Raw genomic sequence first — 21,757 nt, 5'->3', positions numbered from 1 at the left:
AGAGGGAAATGGTAACCATTGCAATACCTTTTTTTATTAAAGCTTTTTATTTTTCAAAACATATGCATGGATAATTCTTCAACACTGACTCTTGCAAAACTATGTATTTCAATTTTCCCACTTCCCCCACCCCCTTCCTAAATAGCAAGTAGTCTATGTTAAACATAGTAAAAATATATGTTAAATCCAATATATGCATACATATTTATATAATTATCTTGCTGCACAAGAAAAATCAAATCAAACAAGATAAAATGAAAAAGAAAATAAAATGCATGCAAACCATAACAAAAAAAGTGAAAATGCTATGTTGTAAACCACACTCAGTCTCCACAGTCCTCTCTCTGAGTGTAGATGGCTCTCTTCATCACAGGATCATTGGATCTGGTCCCACTGCAGTATCTTTGTCAAGAAAATTCTATATGGGGCAAAAAGGTGAATAAGACTGAACAACAATTTCTATTCCTCAGGCTCTTGGAATTCCAGTCCCAACTTATCTGGACTATATTCCTGGATAATCCCTGGGCTATCTACATTGGATCTGAGGAAATGGTTATCATCATTGGTTTGACCCACTTGTCAAGTACTATTCTACTTTCTGTCTCAAGATGCCATATTACTGTGGTAATTACATTAGCAGTTGGGACTTAGAAAGAATAAGACCTAGTGCAGTGGTAGGAGAGACTTAGTAATGGAAATAGGTAAAAAAAAGTTCTCTAGATCATTATCCTCCCTAATTCTTATATTCCATTCTGAAGACCATAGTTAGAATATAAATGGAATTGGCATTTAGGCAATTCCATAGAGTATTTTTAAAATACTTTTATCTCTTAAGCCTACAGTCACCCTAATTCTGATTAATTTATAAATACTTTATGTCCACTATGTATTAGGCACTATGTTAGATAGTACAGAACAATAATTATACTTAGTGCTTATTTTGAAAGAATTTAGTTTAAGATTGATGAAAGATGAAAAAAATAAACCATAAAACCTATAAATTATGTATCACTCAACAAGCATTTATTAAGTTCTTACTATGCGCCAGGCACTGGTGTTAAGTGCAAGGCTACAAAAAAAAAAAGCAAAAACACTGGCCCTGCCCTCAAGGAGCCTTCATTTTAATAGGGCTTTCCTTTAGATTTCTTGATTTTGTACAGCTGTCATTAGAACATAAGCTGTCCATCCATTATCCCTTGATTTGATCACAAATGGCCTGCTTCCTTTTCTGGTCATCCATCTTTCTCATAAAGTACTCTGTGTCACTTTTCCTGCTTTACTTTTCATTGTAAGTTGCTACTTACAAACTTACCATGTTCCACTTCATTCTCATTTGGGTAACACAAAATTTTAATTCTCTGAAGACTACTTGTCATCACAAAGCATTACTAGAAGATGAGTGATATTTCTAAAATGAGCCATTGTTTCAGGGAGAAACTTAGGACACTGAAAATACTTTACTCTTTCTCAGAAGCAATCCATCCTGTTCTCATTTTCATGTTTAATCATGAATATGGATCACTGTTCACTTGAATGTCTGTCCACTGCTAGATCAGCTTCATGGTCTCTCCATTTAATTGTGTATCATAATCTGGTTAAAAGGCCTTCACCATTTCTTTTTTTCTACAGATTTTGTCCACCTTCATTTATTATTTTTAAATCTTATTTTCCAAAATTTTTCGTGTCTTTCCTATGCTTATCACCCCTACAATAAAATCACTTAATGATGTGTGTGTTGATTTAATTTGGAAAATCTTATTGATTTCTTTTAAAATTTTCTCTTTTTAACCTTTGCAAGAGACACTAAGGCATAAACTATATCTTCCTGGTTGTCCTAAAAATTGCTAGCATGAGAACTACAATGGGAGAAGTCTATGGATCTTATGAAATGTTGCTTGTTTGGTTGGTTTTGAGGGTACAATAAAACCAATCCTCCTTGTCACAGGAGAACTTAGAAATTATTCTTCTATTTAGTTGCAACTTCTTTTTGTCATTTGGTTTCATTTATTGGAAGAATGTTAAGACTAACAGGATTCATTCACTCTATTGAATTATGTCCACTGGAGAATAGCTCACATTTAACAACTACAAGATTCTCTGATGTTAAATATTAAAAGATAGCAGCTGCAGAAAATACTAAGAAAGCTATAAGACTTTAGTATATCATATTGCAGGTAACATAATATAGCTACTATACAAACAGTTTTTAGTTAATTTACTCTGAATTTCCTGTAGTTTAAGAAATTGTGGTGTAGTAATAAGACTATTAGGGAATTTGGAGCTTTGGTATAGAAATCATGAAGATTCTATTCTAGTCTTGTCTCTCCCATCAATGTATTACTGTATCTCTTTTGGGCCTCAGTTTGCTCATTTGCAAAAGAAATTGATCTAGATGATTTCTTTATAACATCAAAATTTCTATTAACTTAAGTAGCATGTAAAATTTATATATAATTACAAATGATTCTTAAAAGTTCTCTATTATTTAACAGAAAATATACTATTTATATAATTTTCATAAACATTAAAATATTTAAATGCTATCTTTCATCAGAAAATATAGCAGATTTCTGTATCTTCATTTAGCACTTAGTAATTACCTTGTATTGCATCTTAAGAAATTTACTTACGTTCCATAAAATAGGGCCCCGGTTCAATTCTCCATACAATTTGTCCTTTTTGTGTCCCAGTCACACCTCGATTTTTGGAATCCCAAAAATTGGCTGGAGAATTCTCATCTAGGAAAACCAAAGACAAAAATATCTCTTTAGCTACAATCATGATTGTTTCTCCTTTTCAGATTTTAAAAGTCTCATACAATTTCTGTGACAGAGGAAGGAGTAAGAAAGAACAGAGGAAAGAATACTATTATTGATCATAAAACTGTGCTGAGTTCATGAGAAAATTATGCTACATTTTTTCAAATGGACCCTCACAGCCACAAGGCATTCTTTTTTATATCTCCCTAATCAGTTCAGTATCCCATTCGCTACAGTGGCTTTTCCATACCCTTTTTTTCTTTCTCACTATCACTCACCTCCCTGTTTCTCATCTGGGAACTTTTATTCTAGTCCTGCCCTCTCACTAATTAGATTGTATTAAATATATTCTTGTGTTTCTCTTGTCTTACATGAAAAGATGGACTGTCTACTTGCCAAGATAAATCCCTGTTCATGCACAACTGATCTCTTCCCATAAAAAAGTTCTCCAACAGATTATAACTTTCATAAAGAGTATCCCAAAAATCTCAGAGCAACTTTAAGCTATTATAGCTTTCTTTTACTAGTCTTCATTCTCTCCTTGCCTGCCTTTTATTGGTTGCTTCCTTGCTGCCTAAACATAAGACAATGTCTTACTCAACCTGAAAAAAACCTTCACTTGATCCATCAATTCCCACAGTGCTGTCCTATATTTCTCCTCTCTTTCATGGCTAATGCCCTTGAGAAGGCTATCTACAATTAGTGTGTTCCTTTCTTTTCTTCTTACTCTCCTTAACATTCTACAATCTGGCTTCAGATATTATCATAACTGAAACTGCTCTCTCCAAAGTTACCAATTAACTCAAAGCCTTTTCTCAATCCTCATTCTTCTTGCTCTCTCTTTGATGCCTTCGGTATGGGCTATCCCTAATCTCTCTCCTTACCCCTAGTCTGACATTTTCAAGTGTCTATTGGATATCTCAAATTGCATGTGTCAATGAATTCTTCTGAAACTCACCATGTGAAAAACTGAACCCAAAGTCTCCCTCTTTCCTGATTTCCCTATTAATGTTAGGGTTATCCCCATCTTCCCAGTGCTCCTGGTTCACAACCTACATTTCATCTCTGATTCTTTCCCCTATCTCACCATAGCCTTCCATGTCCAATTTGTTGCTGAGTCTCATAGATTCTACCTTCATAACATCTCTCAGACATGTCCCCTTTTCCTCTCTGACATGGCTATCATCTTGGTGCAGACTCTCATCATTGCCTGATGCTATTGCAATAGCAATGTCCTCAGTGATTTTTAGTCTCTCCTCATTCTAATCCAACTTCCACTTAGCTATCAAAATGACCTTCCAAAATGCAAGTGTGACTGCATCATCTCTCTGTTCAAAAAATTCCAGAGCCCTCTTCTTATGTCTAAGATCATATATAAAATTCTCTGCTTTTTTTTTTAAAGTCCTTTGTTTATAACTTGGTCTCTCCCTATCCTTCCAGTCAACCTCCACCTTACTCTTCTCTATGTACTCTAAAATCCTGTGAAACTGATTTCCTTGTTCTCCTGACTCAATGCACTTTAATGGTTGTCCAAGATGCCTGAAATTCTCTCTCTATTCATTTATGCATAGTAGACTCCTTGGCTTCTTTCAATTTTCAGCTAAAATTACATTTTCTCTAAGAAGGCTTTCCCAGTCCCTGGGAAAATGGTACTTCTTTGTCTGGTACTGCTTTCTATGATTCTCATTCTCTCTCCTCCTTCCTCTCTTCTTCTTCCTCTCCCTCTATTCTCCCTTCCATTCTATCCCTCCCTCTTCCTTTTCTTCTTCCTCTCCCTCTACTTCTCCCTTCCATTCTATCCCTCCCTCTTCCTTTTCTTCTTCTTCTCCCTCTACTTCTCCCTTCCATTCTATCCCTCCCTCTTCCTTTTTCTTCTCCTTCTCTCTCTCTCTGTTTCCTGACCCTGTCCCTTCCATCCTGCTCTCCCCCCTCCCTCCTTCTCTCCCTCTCCTCCCCTCCATTTTTCTCTCCTTCTCCCTTTTTCCATCCTCCTTCCCCTTTCCTTCTCTCTCTCTCTCTCTCTCTCTCTCTCTCTCTCTCTCTCTCTCTCTCTCTCTCTCTCTCTCTCTCACACACACACACACACACACACACACACACACACACACACACACACATGCTACTTGTTTGCATGTTACCTACCCCCCCATCCTCTTTTGGATAGGGACTGTTCTGCTATACTTAATTTCCTCAATAGTTAATACAATACCAGGCACAGAATAAGTGCTTAGTAAATGATTGTGGACTTCATTTAACTATTGGGCACTTTGTCCAAATGCTGCATAATAGTAAGTTCATATGTCAAAGGGACATTGAAAGAATTGCAATATATTTAATTTCTTCCTTCCTAATTCACTTTTTTGTAGAATAGAAGATGTTGCTGGGTCTTTTTGTGCTGTAATGAGATGAACAATAACTCATAATTCTATAGCATTTTAAGATATGCCAAGCATCCTCACATATATCTTTCCTCAGTTTACAAATGAAGAACTTAAGGTTCCCCAAAAATGTGACTTTCTAGGATCATGAAGATAATAGGCTCAATGCAAGTCATAAGTACTTTTTCTTTGCTACAATATGGGCAAAAGAAAAAGGAGAGCTAACATAAGCAGATACATGTCAAAGGCATGAATATTACTCTCAAAAACTAAGAAAAAACTCTATAGAAGGGCCAAGGGACCAAAGGTAGAAGCACAAGTACATTTTGGTGGTGATTGGGGCTTGAGCCTAATTTGAAGGACCCATGCAGAGATTCAAGGGCAAGAGTGTTCTTTGTCTTCTAGATCCCATGACCCCTTTTTGCCAAAAATTTGTGCATGACCCCATGTCAAATTTGAACCCAGATTTGTCTAACAGCATTCATGCATATGTACTAAAAAGTGGGCATGTTGTGTGTGTAGAACCAAGGTTGCAATAAAATCACACAATGCAACAGAACACTACCAGAAACACCTCAGATTCATTATGCATTTGATTTTGAATTAATTTTTGGTCATTGCATTCAAAAGTCTTTTACTATTGCCAAATTTTTTGTGACCCTCCCCCATATTCAGTTACACAAGCCTATATACAGTTACAACCCACAGTTTAAGAAGCTTTGCTCTAAAAGATAGTAGCTGGAAGATACTAATTTTGTAGATGTTTAACCAAAACAAGATGCAGTTACACTTTTAGGATAAGGTATACACGCAATTTAAGGAAAATTGACCATAGCTGATAGAAGAGTTGATATAAGAGCTTGGAGAGGGGCAAGGCAGTATATCTAAAAATGGACACAATTTCAGAGCTAGCAATTATGTAGAGTTTCACAGTTTTACCAAGAATATCCTGAGAGATGGAGAAACAGACATATCATAGCAAGATTTGAATCTAACTAAGTCTTCCTTACTGTGAAGCTTTAAGTTTGCAAAGGGCTTTATCATATTACCTCACTTAATTCTAAGAACTCTAGGAGGTAGATGTTCTTGTTATTTATATTTTACATATGAAGACGAGGAGGGGAAAATGAAGCAGAGGCAAAGACACTTGGTTAGGGTAATAGCTAATAAATGCTGAGGGTATATATGAACTCAAGTCTTCTCAACTCCTTATTCAGTACTGCCTTTGAAGACCTCTTCAGGCATAGGAAGGTCAAATAAACTCGTCCAACCTTACAAGATGTCAGTGGCAGATTTATAATTTGAGTACCGGTGCTCAGGCTCCAAAGTAGTTGCTCTTTCCTGGTTCCACCAGAACATACATACTGTTTGGTCTTAATTCATTTAATAGCAATCCCCCGGACTAGGCTAAATTCCTGCTTGCTTATGGAAGATCTTAAAGACCTTGTCCTCCAACTTTGTTGGGGAAGATTAGTGAGTTAACTTAAGCTTTGTTTTCTTCATTTGTAAAATGGATATGAATCTTTTTCTTTCCTCATTTTTTTTCCCCATAACCCCACAATGTCTCTTCAGGTACCAAGGAAGCTTTTTGAGCAAGTCTTTAATTAGACATAATATCAGAAGCAAAACTAAGCATTATGACAATAGTTGAGATGATAAAAAGAACCACTTATCCCACACCCTATGTATTTAGCTCTTGAACCATTTACACTGAAGTTTATCTCACTAGTATCACCTATAAGTTGACAAATAATTATATTCTAATTAAAAACTTTTTTTATGAAAGAGACTATGCTTATAATAGGTCTGAGGTTTATCTCACTAGTATCACCTATAAGTTGACAAATAATTATATTCTAATTAAAAACTTTTTTATGGAAGAGACTATGCTTTTATTAGATCTGAGGAAGATCAAAATTACTCAAATAATAAGGGATCTCTATCATTTGAATGTCATGAACTGTAGGTGCAAGATTTCTAAATAAAATAACCAGTTCTAGAGAGTATTGATATTTGCCTTTTAAAATCCCATGTGATTGATATATTGAGAGGAGAGAGTGCAGGACAGTGGAAAGAACCTCCTCTGGAATGACAAGACCTGAGCAAGTCAGGGAGACAGAAGGAGCCAATAGAGAGAAAGAATTATCAATAAGATGCCACACTGAGGAACCATAGGCAGCTACAGAGATGACAGAACACCATCTGTCAGGGTAGGTCCAAGTTTTGTGACAAAATACTGTGCCCCAGGAAATATGGCTTTGAACAGAAGCCTTTTGTGTTGTCCAGTTTTTCTGACTTTAATATTTCTACTATCTTCTATAAACTCACGGAACTATATTTTTAGAATTAAAAAAATTGGGGCTCCTATAGCAGCTCTGAAAGAATATGTCTAAAAAGTTTTATAAAATGTAATTGATATCTGGTCAGCCTCTCATATTCTAGTGAAGGTCATCTAAGGAATTTGATTTTTAAAATTATATGAAATGTTATATAGTACATTCAGAATAAACCACAAAATCACTACATTATAAATAATTGCCATCTTTAAAAAATGAGAAATATGGAAATAATTATAACAAAAGATATTTTTTCTCCAAACACTGTCCTTTTGCTATTTTTCTTGAATTTTATATTTTAGCTGCTGGGTAGGAGGCAGTGAGGTGGAAAAGAGAAGAAAAAGCTTTATAAAAGCCTGACAGTTGGGTGGAAATTGGCAACCAAAATGATTTGGGGGTTGAGATTTTTCTCTTTCTTTTAACTTCTAGGAAAAAAAAATCTTTTGTTTTTATTCATGGAAATTTAGTGTTCTCAGTTTTCCCACCTGTAAATTGAAGGGCTCATGTTACCCATGATCATAGCTTTAGTTAAAAGAGCCCTAATCCTTAGAAGGTACTAAAGCCAAGTCCTTGGCATTTCCAATATCTCCTTTTCCTCAGCTTCTGATTTCAAAGGAGGACAAAACAGATTCAGGGAGATTCTGTGCCATCAGAGATGAAATCTGAAAAGGTCTTCTCTTGCATGGAATCTCAGGCTCACTATCTTCTAGCAAGTGTGTTTCCTAAACTCTGCATTTCCAAAGGACCCATCTCCCACCTCAAGAAAGACTACAAGTTAGAAAGTTAGAAAGGACCTCACAGATCAACTCATCTAATCCCATTTTACCCACGAAATCCAGAGAAGCAACTTGCTCAAGTTCCCACTAGTAATAGTGGAACTAAAACTCACACTTCTGACCTCAAATCCAGGGCTCTTTACATTATACTATGAAACTAAGATGTGGAATTGGACAGCTACAGAGAGTGAAAAAAGCAGAAGAGGGAAGAAGACAAAGGATACAAGAGCTAATCGACTACCATCAGTGCCATGCAATTTTTCTCTTACAAATTAAAAAAAAAATTGAGGCAGCCTGGTTAGAGTGGTTAGAGAGCTGTCCTCAGAGGTTGGTTCAAATCCCACCTTTGACCCTTAATGGCTATGTGTATTTGGGGAAATCATTTAATCTCAGTGCTTTAGCATCAATCTGAAATTGTGATATTTACAGGGAAAAAAAAGGTATTTACTTGTCCTGATAGGAGCATCCTCATTTAGAAATTCTCTGTATCAGTGAAATTACAGGTTTAGTCCTTATTCTAAATAAAAATGGTCCCAGATTTACTTCCATTAAAATCCTACTCCACTGTCTCATCATGGTATGAACCTGGCTATGATTTTGGGAAAGGAAAGCCAGAAAACTCAGGTTCTACTATGCCCTACCATATTGGAAAAGCTTTTCTAATAAGCTCATCAATGGCATACACATGCATATGTAAATACAGAGATATACATATGAGTACACATTCATATATACTCATGTGTGCATACAGAGGAATATACATAAATGCACTTATGTTTATCTATCTATAGATATGTATACATCTCTATTGGTCTCTATATGTAGATATAAATGTAGAGAGAGACAGGGACAGACAGATAAACAGATGCCAGCCTGGCTACATATGACAAGATTTTTGGAGGTCCCAAGGTGCCTCTATAAAATAGCTATCAAATTTTAAAAGGTAAGCTTCTCCAATAAGATAAAAGTTACATGAGAACAAAGACCTTTATGTTTGTTTGTCTTTTATGAAAAGCATGTAATTTCAGGTAAGATATAACTGAAAAAATGTAGGTGATGCCATAACAAAACATACCAAGAAAAACTCAAGAAAATTTTATTGAGTTTAATGAATTGTATAGTCAAGAAGCATTTATTAAGTAATCATTGTGCTCCAAACACTGTGCTAAGCTCTCACCAGATGAAGGAAGACAAAAACTAATTCCTACTCTGAAAAACCTCACAGCCTAGCTTAAAGAAAGGGGAAACACAAAATTGATAAAATCATAGATTCTTAAAGTGTGGGAATGACTAAAATATTTTACATACCATATCTTTTCAAAAAATAAGAGTGGCATGAGAAAGAAAATAAGCTTATGGAAGAAAAGAAAGGGATATGGAAGAGAAGGCCCCAAAAGATAACTGGCCAACTTTATTATTTTGTCTTTTTTAAAATTTTAAGGTCTGTCTGGATATATTGTATCTAAAATTTTACTCTGAGTTTTTTCTCCCTTCTGTTGAGCTTTCCTTTAGTTATCTAGAAGAGATAAAGTGTGCAATTATTTTATGATTTCAAACATTTCTTCCTTATGATTAAGTTGGTTTTTTAAAAATGTTCCTATATGATAATCAAATAAAACTCAAACTTATGGTGGGTGTGTAGAAATACTTTTTGGTCACATTCCACAGCATACACAGCTCTTTTTTTAATGATTTGGTGATGAGGGAGCGGCAAAGATATTATCTTTCAGATAAGCTCTTTAGAGCCTCAAGACAAGCTGAGAAATAGGTCCCTTCCTATTACAAACCACATGACTTCAAAGCCACCTGGTTCAATAACTTAAGCACAATCCTAGCCAATTGCACCTGTACTTACCACAAAACGTGGTATCAGGTGTCTTTCTCCTCTACCTGCTCTTGGTCCCTTTTTTCCCTACTTCATGATCCCCTTAAAGGAATTAGATTGCCACAATAGTGCTGTGCCCTTGAACATCTCTGTATATATTCTCTCTTGTATCTACTTAATATCTCCTTTCCCTCATCTTCTGGTTTCAGTAGATGAATGAAAGGGTGGTAAACAAGTGCATTTTTAGTGGGATGTAAAGAGTAGTAGGTTGTGATTTAAATGTCATAAAACCTATGCCCAGTGTTAGTTGAAAGGACCAAAAATTCTATAAGATTATTATGATAGTACTATTGAATCTTTTATTTAAAGCAGTATAAAATATTTCAGATATTAAAAAATACATACTTAATGATTTTTCAAAAATTTCCACAAACTCTGTCTCTTTTCAATACTACACACACACACACACACACACACACACATACACACACACACACAAGATTTTACAGTTGAATGACCTACAACTACTTCAACTCAAATCTGAAAAAGCGTCTCCTCTACAACATGCCTTTGCTTGAAGACATCCAAAAATGAGGAAACCCACTTCTAAACTGTGAAGTTTTCCCTTATTTAAAATCTGACTTTGCCTTTTTGCAACGTCTATCCTTGAGTGTTAATTTTACCCCTATGGGGTTGCACATGTAGGAGTGAAAAATACCAGTAGAGGACTTGGGTGTTTGGAAATCTTTTTCCTCCATTTCTAGAAAATATACTGCCAGCTTGACTTAAACATAGAATAAAGAAGGGTCAAGATTAGGCAAACTATGTGAAACCTTGCCTAATATCATATGACTAATTTCAAGCAAAATTTGGGCACATTTTCTTAAATAAATCCTATCTCAGCTAACAAGAGATTTCATAATAAAAACAGAGACCACTATGTTTCAGTCTTTCACAACTGAGATATCCATTGACTAAAAATCATAGGTGTAGATAGTCATAGCCAGGACAGAATATTTTTAGGGCTTTTTTTTTTTGCAAAATAGACTTTTTTTCCTAGTATGGAATAATTTCTCAGAAGAAATCTTTTGATACATTCATATAAATGAAAAAATATTACTTGTATAGTTTTACAAAAACCAGGAGCTCACATTTTACTCACCAAAGCTAAAACTGTACATAAAATATATTGGGAAAGCAGAACAAAGCACCTGCCTTGGGTTGAATTCTAGACCAACATTAGAGGAGTTAGCATTGATTACATTCCTTTTATACAATTTTAGCTCAAAATTTTCCTGGATCCTCCAGACACATCGAATTATACTCCATCATTTTTCCTCTAGCTTTGATTGTTTTCTCTCTTCTATATATTCCCTTCAGCAAAAAGAAATTATAAAGTAGCTTTCATAATGAAGCATATATTTCCAGAAAAAAAAATGTGTCCAAGCATATTTAAAGGGTCAAGTATTGCCAGAGGCTGTAGTTATGAAGAAGCATTACTCAAGATCCAAAATGATGCCTTTAGAAAGATATGCTCTAAAATTTTATGATTCTTCAAATTTCTTCCATCCATTAGTTATAACTTGACAAAACACACTTCTCTCTGTGGCCAAAGTTTAAAAGTAATTTTCATTAAAAAAAAAAAAAAAGGAAAGGCAGGAGGAAAATATAAGCCCAATATGTTATAAAAACCAAAATTCTAGTGATAAAAGCGATTTGCAAAGCTAAATGTTCTAAAATTCACCAAGATATTCTAGGTATAAAACAGGCCTACTAGCTCTAAGACTCTATAACAAACCTCACAGTCATTGCAATCTCATATTCTTTTTTAATTTCTTGCAAAGTATTTTGTATAGAAATACAGGTGTAACTAATTTAAAATTCTAAAACCAAGCAATAAGAGTTTTTTATGTACCTATCATGTGCCAGTAATTGTACCAGACAATACCAGGCACTGGGAATATAAGTCCAAAGAATAGAACAAAGCCTATTCCCAAAGAACTCGCATTCTAATGGGGAAGAAAAGTACATATAAAAACATATCCAGTATAAATGTAAATTAAATACCAACACATACAAAATAGTTATATACAGGAGAGTTTGAGTAGAAAGTCACTAGTAGTTTCTTGATGCTTATGCTGCATCTTGAAGGAAGAAAGGATCCTAAGGAAGAAATCAGGAAAGAGTATGCCTCCAGCATATGGAATGACCAGTTTAAAGAGCAAGAAAATGAAAGATGGTAAGTCATGAGCAAGTGTTGCAAGTATTTCAAAATGCAAAAAAAGTGTGTGATGTCCAATGAAGCTAAAAATACATAGTAGGGCCAGGCCTAAAAAGCTTAGACATATAGGAAGTCCTCAAATTGATTGAGTAGGGAAGTCAAATGGTTGATTATCATTTAAGGGAAATTACTTTCACAGCATGGAGAGGGCCATGAAATAATTTCAACATTCTCTTTGTCTGACCATCCTCATTTAAACCACTTTCCAAGCTACACCATATTCCTGGAAGGCCCACACTTTCCACTTGTCCATCTGCTCTCCTTTTCCCTTCCTTCTTCTAACTCCTACAGTTTTGCCTTCTCGTGAAATTTTTCTGAAGTAATCCAAAGAAAAATTACTTTCTTCAATCCTGTTTTTCCCCCAGATTGTAAATCAAAATTTGTCAAGTTATCTTGAACATAATACCTTTTTTTTATAATTGGTATCTTTAGCCATCTTTATGGTTTTTAAAATTATCTTGAATATTAATTATTATATCAATATGTGAACATTACATTAATATAGAAATATTTGCAGTATAGAATAATGTATTATATATTTGATAATATATTAACATAGTATTAGTATATAATGGCATAATTTATTATGATATTAATTTATTATTACTTTGAATATCATAGCTATGATTTTATTGTGGTAGGGCACTGTTTTAGACATTGAAAAATTAGGTGGCTTGCTTAGGACAACTAGAAGCATATCTTCATATATATTTTTAATATGCTTGTCTTACTTGAAACATAAACCTGCATAAATCTTTTATGCATAACTCTTAGTACAGTTTTATAAATGACTATCATAAAGACAACAACTAATCTACTTATGTCCCATTGAGAGCAATGCTTTGTTTTTCTTTAAATGTCCAAATACCTTCATTTCCTAATTTCATTTGTTACCCTTTTAAATATACATCTACATGATCTTAGTCTGAATTTTTAAAAAATTGTTTCAGTTATATTTTGTTTGAAGATACTCTGCTTTCTTTCATTCACCAAAGGATCCAGTATCATGTGTTAAGTTCTTAGCCACATAACACATAGGATAACCAGTTATGCTATAAACATTCACGGTAAATAAGCTTAGTGCTGCAGAACTTTTGAATAGATTACTAAGAGTACATACATATGACATAATGAGTTCAATAGAGGTTATACTTATCTAAATCAACTTTAACTAGGACCCCCAAAAGGAATCATGGGATATTTAGAGAAGTGCTACCATTCCCCTATGTGACAAAATCAAGACTCTAGGGACATATAGTCAATGGAAGATTCCTTAGCAACAAGCACCCTGAAAAGTGCCCAAGACCTAAAATGAGATTTTAATTAAATATTTTCTATTATTCCCTTTTAACAGTTAGCAACAAGTAAACACTGCTAAAAACACAAGGTAAACAGTCTCAGTTTTCAATATTGAGTGAAGTTCTTAGAGAATTTTTGAGTCCTCCTGGCAGTTAATGTTTCTCTTATATAGCATTCTCACTTTGAGGGCTTCTCTGTGCTTGAGTGGGTAGTGGGCTTTATTTAATTACATAATTATGAAATATAGCACATATTAAAGAAATATATTTTTTCATAGCTCCTTTCATTAGGTTATCTTTGGGAAGGATTGAGATCTATTAAGGGCTTGCTTTATTTAGAGATCAAGGCAAAGCTTTTTGAATTGATCATTCAATACAACAAATATCTATTAAGTGCCTACCATATGCGTAAACTATATTAGACACCAGGCTTAAACTATATTAGAGAAAACAGCCCCTTCCCTCAATGAATATACAGAATACCGAAAGATCCCATCCTCTTCTCTAAAGTTCAGACCACAAAGAATTTTTAGTCTATTCCTAGCTTCCTAATTGTCATATAGTGTCCTCTAAAACATTTCCCCATCTTCTGGTTCTGTGGCGTGGATTCCTTTGGTTATCTGGCTTAGTCTTTTTCCTCTTTTCCAACCCATTCTCTTATTCTTTTCACCTTAAGCATACATTTTAGTGACCTAATATCCTAAACAATTTCGTGACATCTCCTCTATTTTACCCACCTATCAGCAACTATTACAATTGTAATCAGCTGGAACTACATTAGCTCAAAAACCCTGAATACTAAAATTATCCTCTTTACTTCCATACTTTTCCTAAACTTATTCTTTTGATTTATAATGAGTACTACTCCCTTGACCCCATGCCCTTTTGTTCTGCAAAGTATCACTTATTCCTGTCCATGCTCTATTTAGATTTCATTTGCTTCCCTGATGACCCAATAGTCAGTCACTCTAACAACACATTTGGCATCAACCTACAATTATTGTCCAAGTACTTCTTGGAGCCAATTTTAATGTTTCTCAGGATGACTTGTATTTGACTGCTCACTTGAAACCTAGATTAATTATCAATTTATTTGTTATTAAAAGGAATCTTTAAAATTTTGGTTTGTTTCTAAATATTATAATATGGGCACTGCAAGAAAATAATTAAGAATTTTAACAAGAAAACAATGATCTTTCCCCAGTAGCTAAAAGGTAGGGCTTGCTCTAGAACCATCGTTACTTCCAAATTAGTCCTAGATCTTGTACCCCCAAAACTATAAAACTATAAAATGATGTTCATGAATTGTCAAAAGGGTTTGATATCCACAAGTATTTTAAAGATATGCATTTAATTTATATTTTTAATAAACCTAATCGGATACCAAGCCTTCAAATAAGTAAATAGCAGATTTAAATATCCGTTCCTACAGTTTGTATGCTCTACAAGTCACTCCATTCCTTTAAGTTCACAGTTCTGTTCTCAAGTTTAAAATGAAAGAAATCAGTTCTATCAAGTCAAAATAATAGCATTTAGAATGTGTTCACTATGTATACCTGTCTACACTAGGCTGAAACTTTGTGTTTTTATAGGTACTAAGGACTAGTGAGCCCTTTCAGAGGTAAACCACAGCTCAGTGCCCACCTTTGACATATTCACTAGCCATATGCACTAGTGTTTTTTTGGGCAAATCACTAATTATTTTTCTAAGATTCACTGTGTGTGTGTGTGTGTGTGTGTGTGTGTGTGTGTGTGTGTTTGTGTGTGTGTGTACACATACATATACATACATATATAGATGCAAAGTAGGAACAAGTTTCATATAGGCAATTTGTTCAGCTGGGAGTTCCCCATACCAGTGATATGATTATCATCATCATAATCATCATCATCATCATCGTCATCATTTGCATTTGTATTTTAGGTTTGCAAAGTTTTTTACAAATATCTATTTGATCCTCACAACAACCTTGGGGTAAGTGCTATTAAGATCCCTATTTTATTGATGAGGAAGATGAGGCAGAAAGCTGGTTACCTGACCTGCACAGGACCACGTAACTACTGAGTGTCTGAAGTCATAATTCATCTCAGGTCTTGATGACTTCAGGTCCAGTGTTCTGTCCACTATGCCACACAGGTCCATTCCCTAGCCTCCCTACTTAAGTTTATATAGTCTATACCTTATTCCAATTCCTTTAGTATTTAGGTTTCTATTCTTAAGTTAAACTTTTTAAAATAGATTTTCCTCTCAAATCAAAAGAGCAGTGGCTAGAATGTTTCACTATGTATATCTTTCCACAAAAGCTTTAGATCGAAATACTTTGTATTTTTATATCATCAGTAAAATGTTCTGAGAAGGAAACTTCCTAATCTATCAAAAACATCACAGATGACTCCAAGTTTATGTGCCCATGAAGTCTATTCTTAATGCAACAACAATTACTACAGTAATCAGGGAGACAGACATCATCCTTTTACATTCTTATTCAGAAAAGGAGTCAAACACACCAGAACATCTCCAGAGATTTGTAATATTGAAAAACTTTGACTATCTAAAAATCTAGCCAGAATCTATTCAATTGAGAGGGTAAAGGACAGTTGTATTCACTTTCCCTAGCCATACATACTATGGGAGAGTGAATCATTTGTAAGCACACTGCAGAAAGGATGACAGATAGAACTGTAAATAATCCCAATACCTGGTTTATCACAAAGTAAACCTGGAAAGAATGGAGAATATGTCACTGCATAGGGAAATCTTACCTCGTGTTATCCCAGAGGGGCTCTGCCTTTTCCAAAGCTAAGTGCATCCATCATTTCTGACCAGATTCATGAAGCGGCAAATAAGAAAAGTCAGTCAGTCTCCAAGAGTTCATTTCTCTCTTGCTAAACAATGGGCCTATCTCCCCAACATTCAAGGGAGTGATCAGGAAAGTTGTGTCCCAGGAGAGACAGTTCTATGCAGAGGGGGAGAAGTCATTCAAAGCTGATCCTTTCCTCTATCTGCTTCCCAGTTTCTGCAGCTGCTTCTCTTCCCCTTGTGAAAAGTGTCCGGTAATGGAGCATTTAAACAGGGTGCTAGCGAAATACTAGCTCATCAGGAGAGTTCTGCCTAGTTGAGAGAAAGCCTGACAACTCTCCTGCTTGAATGAAAGCTTATCTATGTTTAGGCATCCTAAGTAAAAAACAGAATTGTATTATGTCCCTTCAGCTCAGCCAGCTGTGGCCACTCCCCTGCAAAGGGTACAGGATGCAATCGGCCCATCCTCCCTCAGCTTCCTTCCTTTACTTTTCCATGGGAGAATTCCAAAGAACAAGCTGTGTGAATACACACACACACACACACACACACACACACACACACACACACACACACACAAGTGAAATGGAGTGCTATCAAATTAGCTTTTTAAAAAGTGTAACTGAGTTAGTTACACAATGAAATAGTACTCAGTGGACTTTGATAATTAACTGGAATGGAACCAATTTCATTTAAAAGGAAGAGAAGAAGAAGGGAATAAGCATATACATAACACCTCATATATACTCAGTACTGTACTAAGCACTTGTACTTTACAAATATTATCTTATTTTCACAACAGTCCTAGGAAGTAGATCCTAATTTTATTCCCATTTCACAGATGAGGAAACTGAAGCAAGCCGGGATTAAATGTCATGTTCGTGGTCATGAACCTAATAAATGTCTTAGGATAGGTTCAAATTCAGATCTTCCAAACTCCAGGCTGAGAACTATATCCAGTGCACCATCTTTCAGCTTACCAGAATAATTATTTAATGAAATAGCTATATGCTATTCTAGCCAACACATGAGAGGAGAAGATAACATGTATATGAGTAGTTAAAGGAGTGATCTCTAGAAGATCACCCAAGTCTAACAGATTTGATGGCAAACTCCTATCAAAGATGTGTTTTTAATACTAAAACTGCACAGTTTTAATAATAAATGCTGCACAGAGAGATAGGAGGATAACATGTGAGTAATGTTACATACAATCAGACATGGTCAGTGTGTCACTTTATTGCTTGACTACGTTTCATTTTTACAAGGGAAGGCTCTATAATAGGAGTATACTAGAAGAAATGTCTAAAAGAGAGACATCAATAAAACTTTTAAAAAATAATAAATTGGATAAAGGTCATGGTTCTAGCTACTTCATTTTGTTACTTCACTTGTTAAATGAATGAATGTCCTCTTTGTATTGCAATTCTCATTTCTCCACAAAGCACCTAACTTCACAAACAAGAGAAAAAAATTCTATAACTAATGGACCTCATAAGGAAAGAGAGATTCATTGAATTTAAACCATTCACTATTGGGTTACAAAATTCTCCAACTACTTTGTAACCCAGAAATTAAAGTGGTCCTGGAACTTTAAAAGGCTTCAAGTGCAATGGGTGAGAGACTTAGTAGTAATGAGGACCTAGAGCACCAGGATTAGAATCAAGAAGACTCCCCTTTCTAAGTTCAAATGTAACCTTAGATACTTACTAACTGTGGAATCCTGGACCAGTCACTTAATAATGTTTGTCTCAGTCTCCTCATCTGTAAAATGAGCTGGAGAAGGAAATGTAAACCACTTCAATATTCTTGCCAAGAAAACCCCAAAAGGGGTCACAAAGACTTTGGCATAATTGAAAAATTACTGAACAACATGAAACCAAAACCAAAGTTCATTTTCTTATAGAAAGTCTAGTTCATTTCAAAATCTAGGAATACATTTTCTAAGAAAATAAGAACGTCCTACCTACCAAAAAAATCAAAAGATGTCACCATCTTTACTGTGTTTACTTAGCATGATCCTTAAATCCCTGCTTGCTATGCCAGCCCCCCCAAAATATGGTGAAATAAAAATTACATTCACATATGATCTTAGACTAAGGATATGTTTTATCTGAGACGCAGTAAATAAGGCATACTGGTGGCCATTTCTTGGCTACAGATGGGGCTTTGAGAAACACTGCAAACACATCAGCCTATTTTATTTAAAGTGGTATAATGTTCTTCTACATCTACAATCTTTATAGATCTAAGATGACTTTACTCTCTCCACTTCATACCCTTATACATTCCCCTCAAAGCCCATGAAAACTAAAGCAGAAAAGAAAGGAGAAGTAAGAACACAGGGCACTTTGCATACTTCACATACTGTTGAAGGGATTACAACCCAAAAGATCATTAAAGTAGCTCTCAGATATATAAAGTGATCAAAACTCACATATATATATATATATACATATATATATGTATATATATATATATGTATGTATATGTATATGTATATGTATATGCTTCTATCAGCATGGAGATCTCGGTTTTGCAATACATATTACAGCCCATGTAATCATTATACAGTTGCCTACAGGATAACTTGTTGAATGTTACAAAGCTAATCAATATTATTACAAATAGAATTTAAACCCAGGTCTTCCTGGCTCTATCCACTATCTTATGCCATTTCTATTACCTAAAATATATGGCGGGAAGAAAAGTTCCATAGTGTTTATATTTTATAAAATAGTCAAATGAATCTGTTTTATTTTTCAGGTGTTCCTTCCAATTATACACAATCTCTGTTTCCCTATCCTATTTAACTCTTGTTCATGTTCACCCAACAGTTGGAAAGAGATAATCCACTCATTGTTCCAAAAGGTTTTTTTTTACTTTCTTGCAATAGTTCAAGAGTACTAGGAGACACTAGCTATTCACCTGCCATCCTTCATGTTTGTCACATAACAATTCCTACTATAAAATTTCTTGTTGCTTTTCTTTATTTGTTCCTCTTCAGAGTTCTCTATTGGTTATATGTTGTAGTCTGCTCATACCCACTATGCACCCCTCCTTTGTTCTTTGAATGCTACTCATCTTAAGTTTTTCAGAGACTAGTATTCCATGCCTCTGCAATATAGCAACACTAGTAGAATTTTACAATTAAAAATATGGTCATCTGCTTTTCTGAGTAGCTGAGGTAGGGTAGTGAAATGGCTTATTTAAGATAAAATATAAATTCCTTCCTTTGGCATTGAAGAACCTTCACAATCTGATTCTAATATTTATTCCAGGGCTTTTTGTATATTACTGTCCTTATATATTCCACCTCAAATCTATTAAAACTAAAGGTGAAAAGAAAGGAGAAGTAGGAACATGGGACATTTTCCATCTTCATATACTGTTGAATGAATTGCAACCCAGAAGAATATGAAAGTAACTGTCACATATATTTAGTGAGTACATTCCAGCCAACTTTGCTATATTTATTAAACTTCCAGACAGAGATGCTAGGGCTTGATACAGGATACCTCACTAACCAAGCCTGGATTGCTTTTCCTTCCTCACTTCTACCAGGTAGAAACCTTAGCTTTCTTCAGTGCTACACTTAGGTTTTCATAAATAAGGACTATCCCCATCTGTATAGTTGCTATTATCTTCATTGTTGATTAAACAATATATACTTATTAAAAACATAGTATGTAGATATGTAATGCTAAACACTAGGGATTCAAAAGACACTCCTTGCTCTCAAGAGTTTATAATCACTACTCACTAATAATTTTATTTACCTTTGACATATTTCATATTTGCTTATTTGTTATACGTAAGCTCCCTAAAGGCAGGGGCTATTTTATTTTATCTAATGCCTAGCACAGCCCAATCAATTCTACTATTATTTGTTTCTAAAAATGATCACAACATACAAAATCACATAATAAAAGTTCCAAGGGCTTGTAGGGAAAATGGTGTTAGGAGAACAACACAATAATTTCATCAGTCACATATTTAAAAAAGAGATAGAAACCTAATAAGCATAGTAGCATTTTTATACATATTAAATTATTAAGAAAAACACAAATACTACATATATAGTAACATATCCACTACCTTGGGCTGCTATACAAGCTATATGCCTGGATCTGATGCCAAAGTGGCTCCAGATTGGCAAAACTGACAGAATTGAGAGGATGTCCTAGGAGAAGCAGCGTAGGATGAGTTGCAGTTTGTAAGTTATTCCAAAGTGGTACAATTTTCTGCATTCTCATTGTTTCTTGAGGAAGAAATCACACGTAAGCAAATTTGAAATTCTTGATATGCCCAAACTGGTACCCAATATATTAATCATATTGGCACAGATTCATGTCTTTAAAACAAGTCTCATGGTAGAACTAACTACATTTAATAAATGCTTGCTGAATAAACACACATACAAAAGTATATTTCGGTGTCAATCTTATTTATGGATACATAATGGAATGAGTCATAATAAATATAAATTAATAATAAATTACATTCAGATAATGCTTTAACATTTAGGGATATATATGTACATATGTATAATTTACTAAGATACTATTTTATTAGAGTGGTTTCTTATTTCTTGGAAAATCTAATAAGCAGAGCAATGAAGAATAAAGGACAGAATTTTGGGTTGAAATTCAAACTGATTTTTCAGGAAATTAGTAAGGAACACTCTATAAATGAATTCAAATTTAGAATGAGAAGAGTGAATAAAGGATTCCACCCTTCCTTGCAAACCTCATTACTTTTCCTTGTGTTTATAGACTTTACACATATCATTTTTATGCCTTAATGCAAAATGTAGACCATATAGTCCAATTCTGTTGCAGTTTCTGCTGGAGATATTTCAGTAACATGACATAGTAACCAGAATACTTTATTCTGCATACGGTGGAAGACATAATTTAGGAATTTGTTTTCTGAATTTGTATTATACTGTGAACCTCTTGTGAATTTCAAAAAAGAAAAAAATCATATAAAAGAGAAAAATTGCTAAAGGATGAATAGTAAAATGAATGATGATTTGAGGATAAAAGTTTATACCTATTTAGCTTAGGAGGACATATGTTTTCCAGCTCCAAATTGTGATAAGGTGTTGGAGCATGATGTAATAGACCTTTTCAGTTCTCAGTAATCACAGCTTGCACCAATCATGATTATATTAATTTATTAAGGGAAAAAAAGAAAAAAAGAAAAAAAGATATGACAGTGTCATGTAGAGAAAATAGCACAAGTGGAGAAAAAATTTCTACCTGTAGTATATACTACAATCAAGCTATACTGGGTCCATAA

At 34.5% G+C, this 21,757-nt stretch overlaps 1 protein-coding gene across 5 annotated transcripts in view; it reads right to left on the bottom strand.

Moving 5' to 3' along the window:
• HECW2 (HECT, C2 and WW domain containing E3 ubiquitin protein ligase 2) overlaps positions 1-21,757 on the bottom strand; it is a 425,511-nt gene that overhangs the window by 179,608 nt on the left and 224,146 nt on the right. For 4 of the 5 annotated variants that reach the window (XM_074302808.1, XM_074302811.1, XM_074302809.1 and 1 more), the window contains one exon: positions 2,631-2,738. In XM_074302808.1, coding sequence (XP_074158909.1) covers positions 2,631-2,738 — 108 coding nt within the window. Of the gene's footprint in view, positions 1-2,630; positions 2,739-16,416; positions 16,836-21,757 lie in introns of those variants that run through there. The other variant, XM_074302812.1, reaches the window with a different exon arrangement.

Source organism: Sminthopsis crassicaudata, chromosome 3 (genome assembly GCF_048593235.1).
Source record: "Sminthopsis crassicaudata isolate SCR6 chromosome 3, ASM4859323v1, whole genome shotgun sequence".
In the NCBI taxonomy this organism is placed as follows: Eukaryota; Metazoa; Chordata; class Mammalia; order Dasyuromorphia; family Dasyuridae; genus Sminthopsis; species Sminthopsis crassicaudata.
The sequence above is the reverse complement of the archived record's forward strand: the minus strand, read 5'-3'. Positions and strand labels throughout refer to the sequence as shown.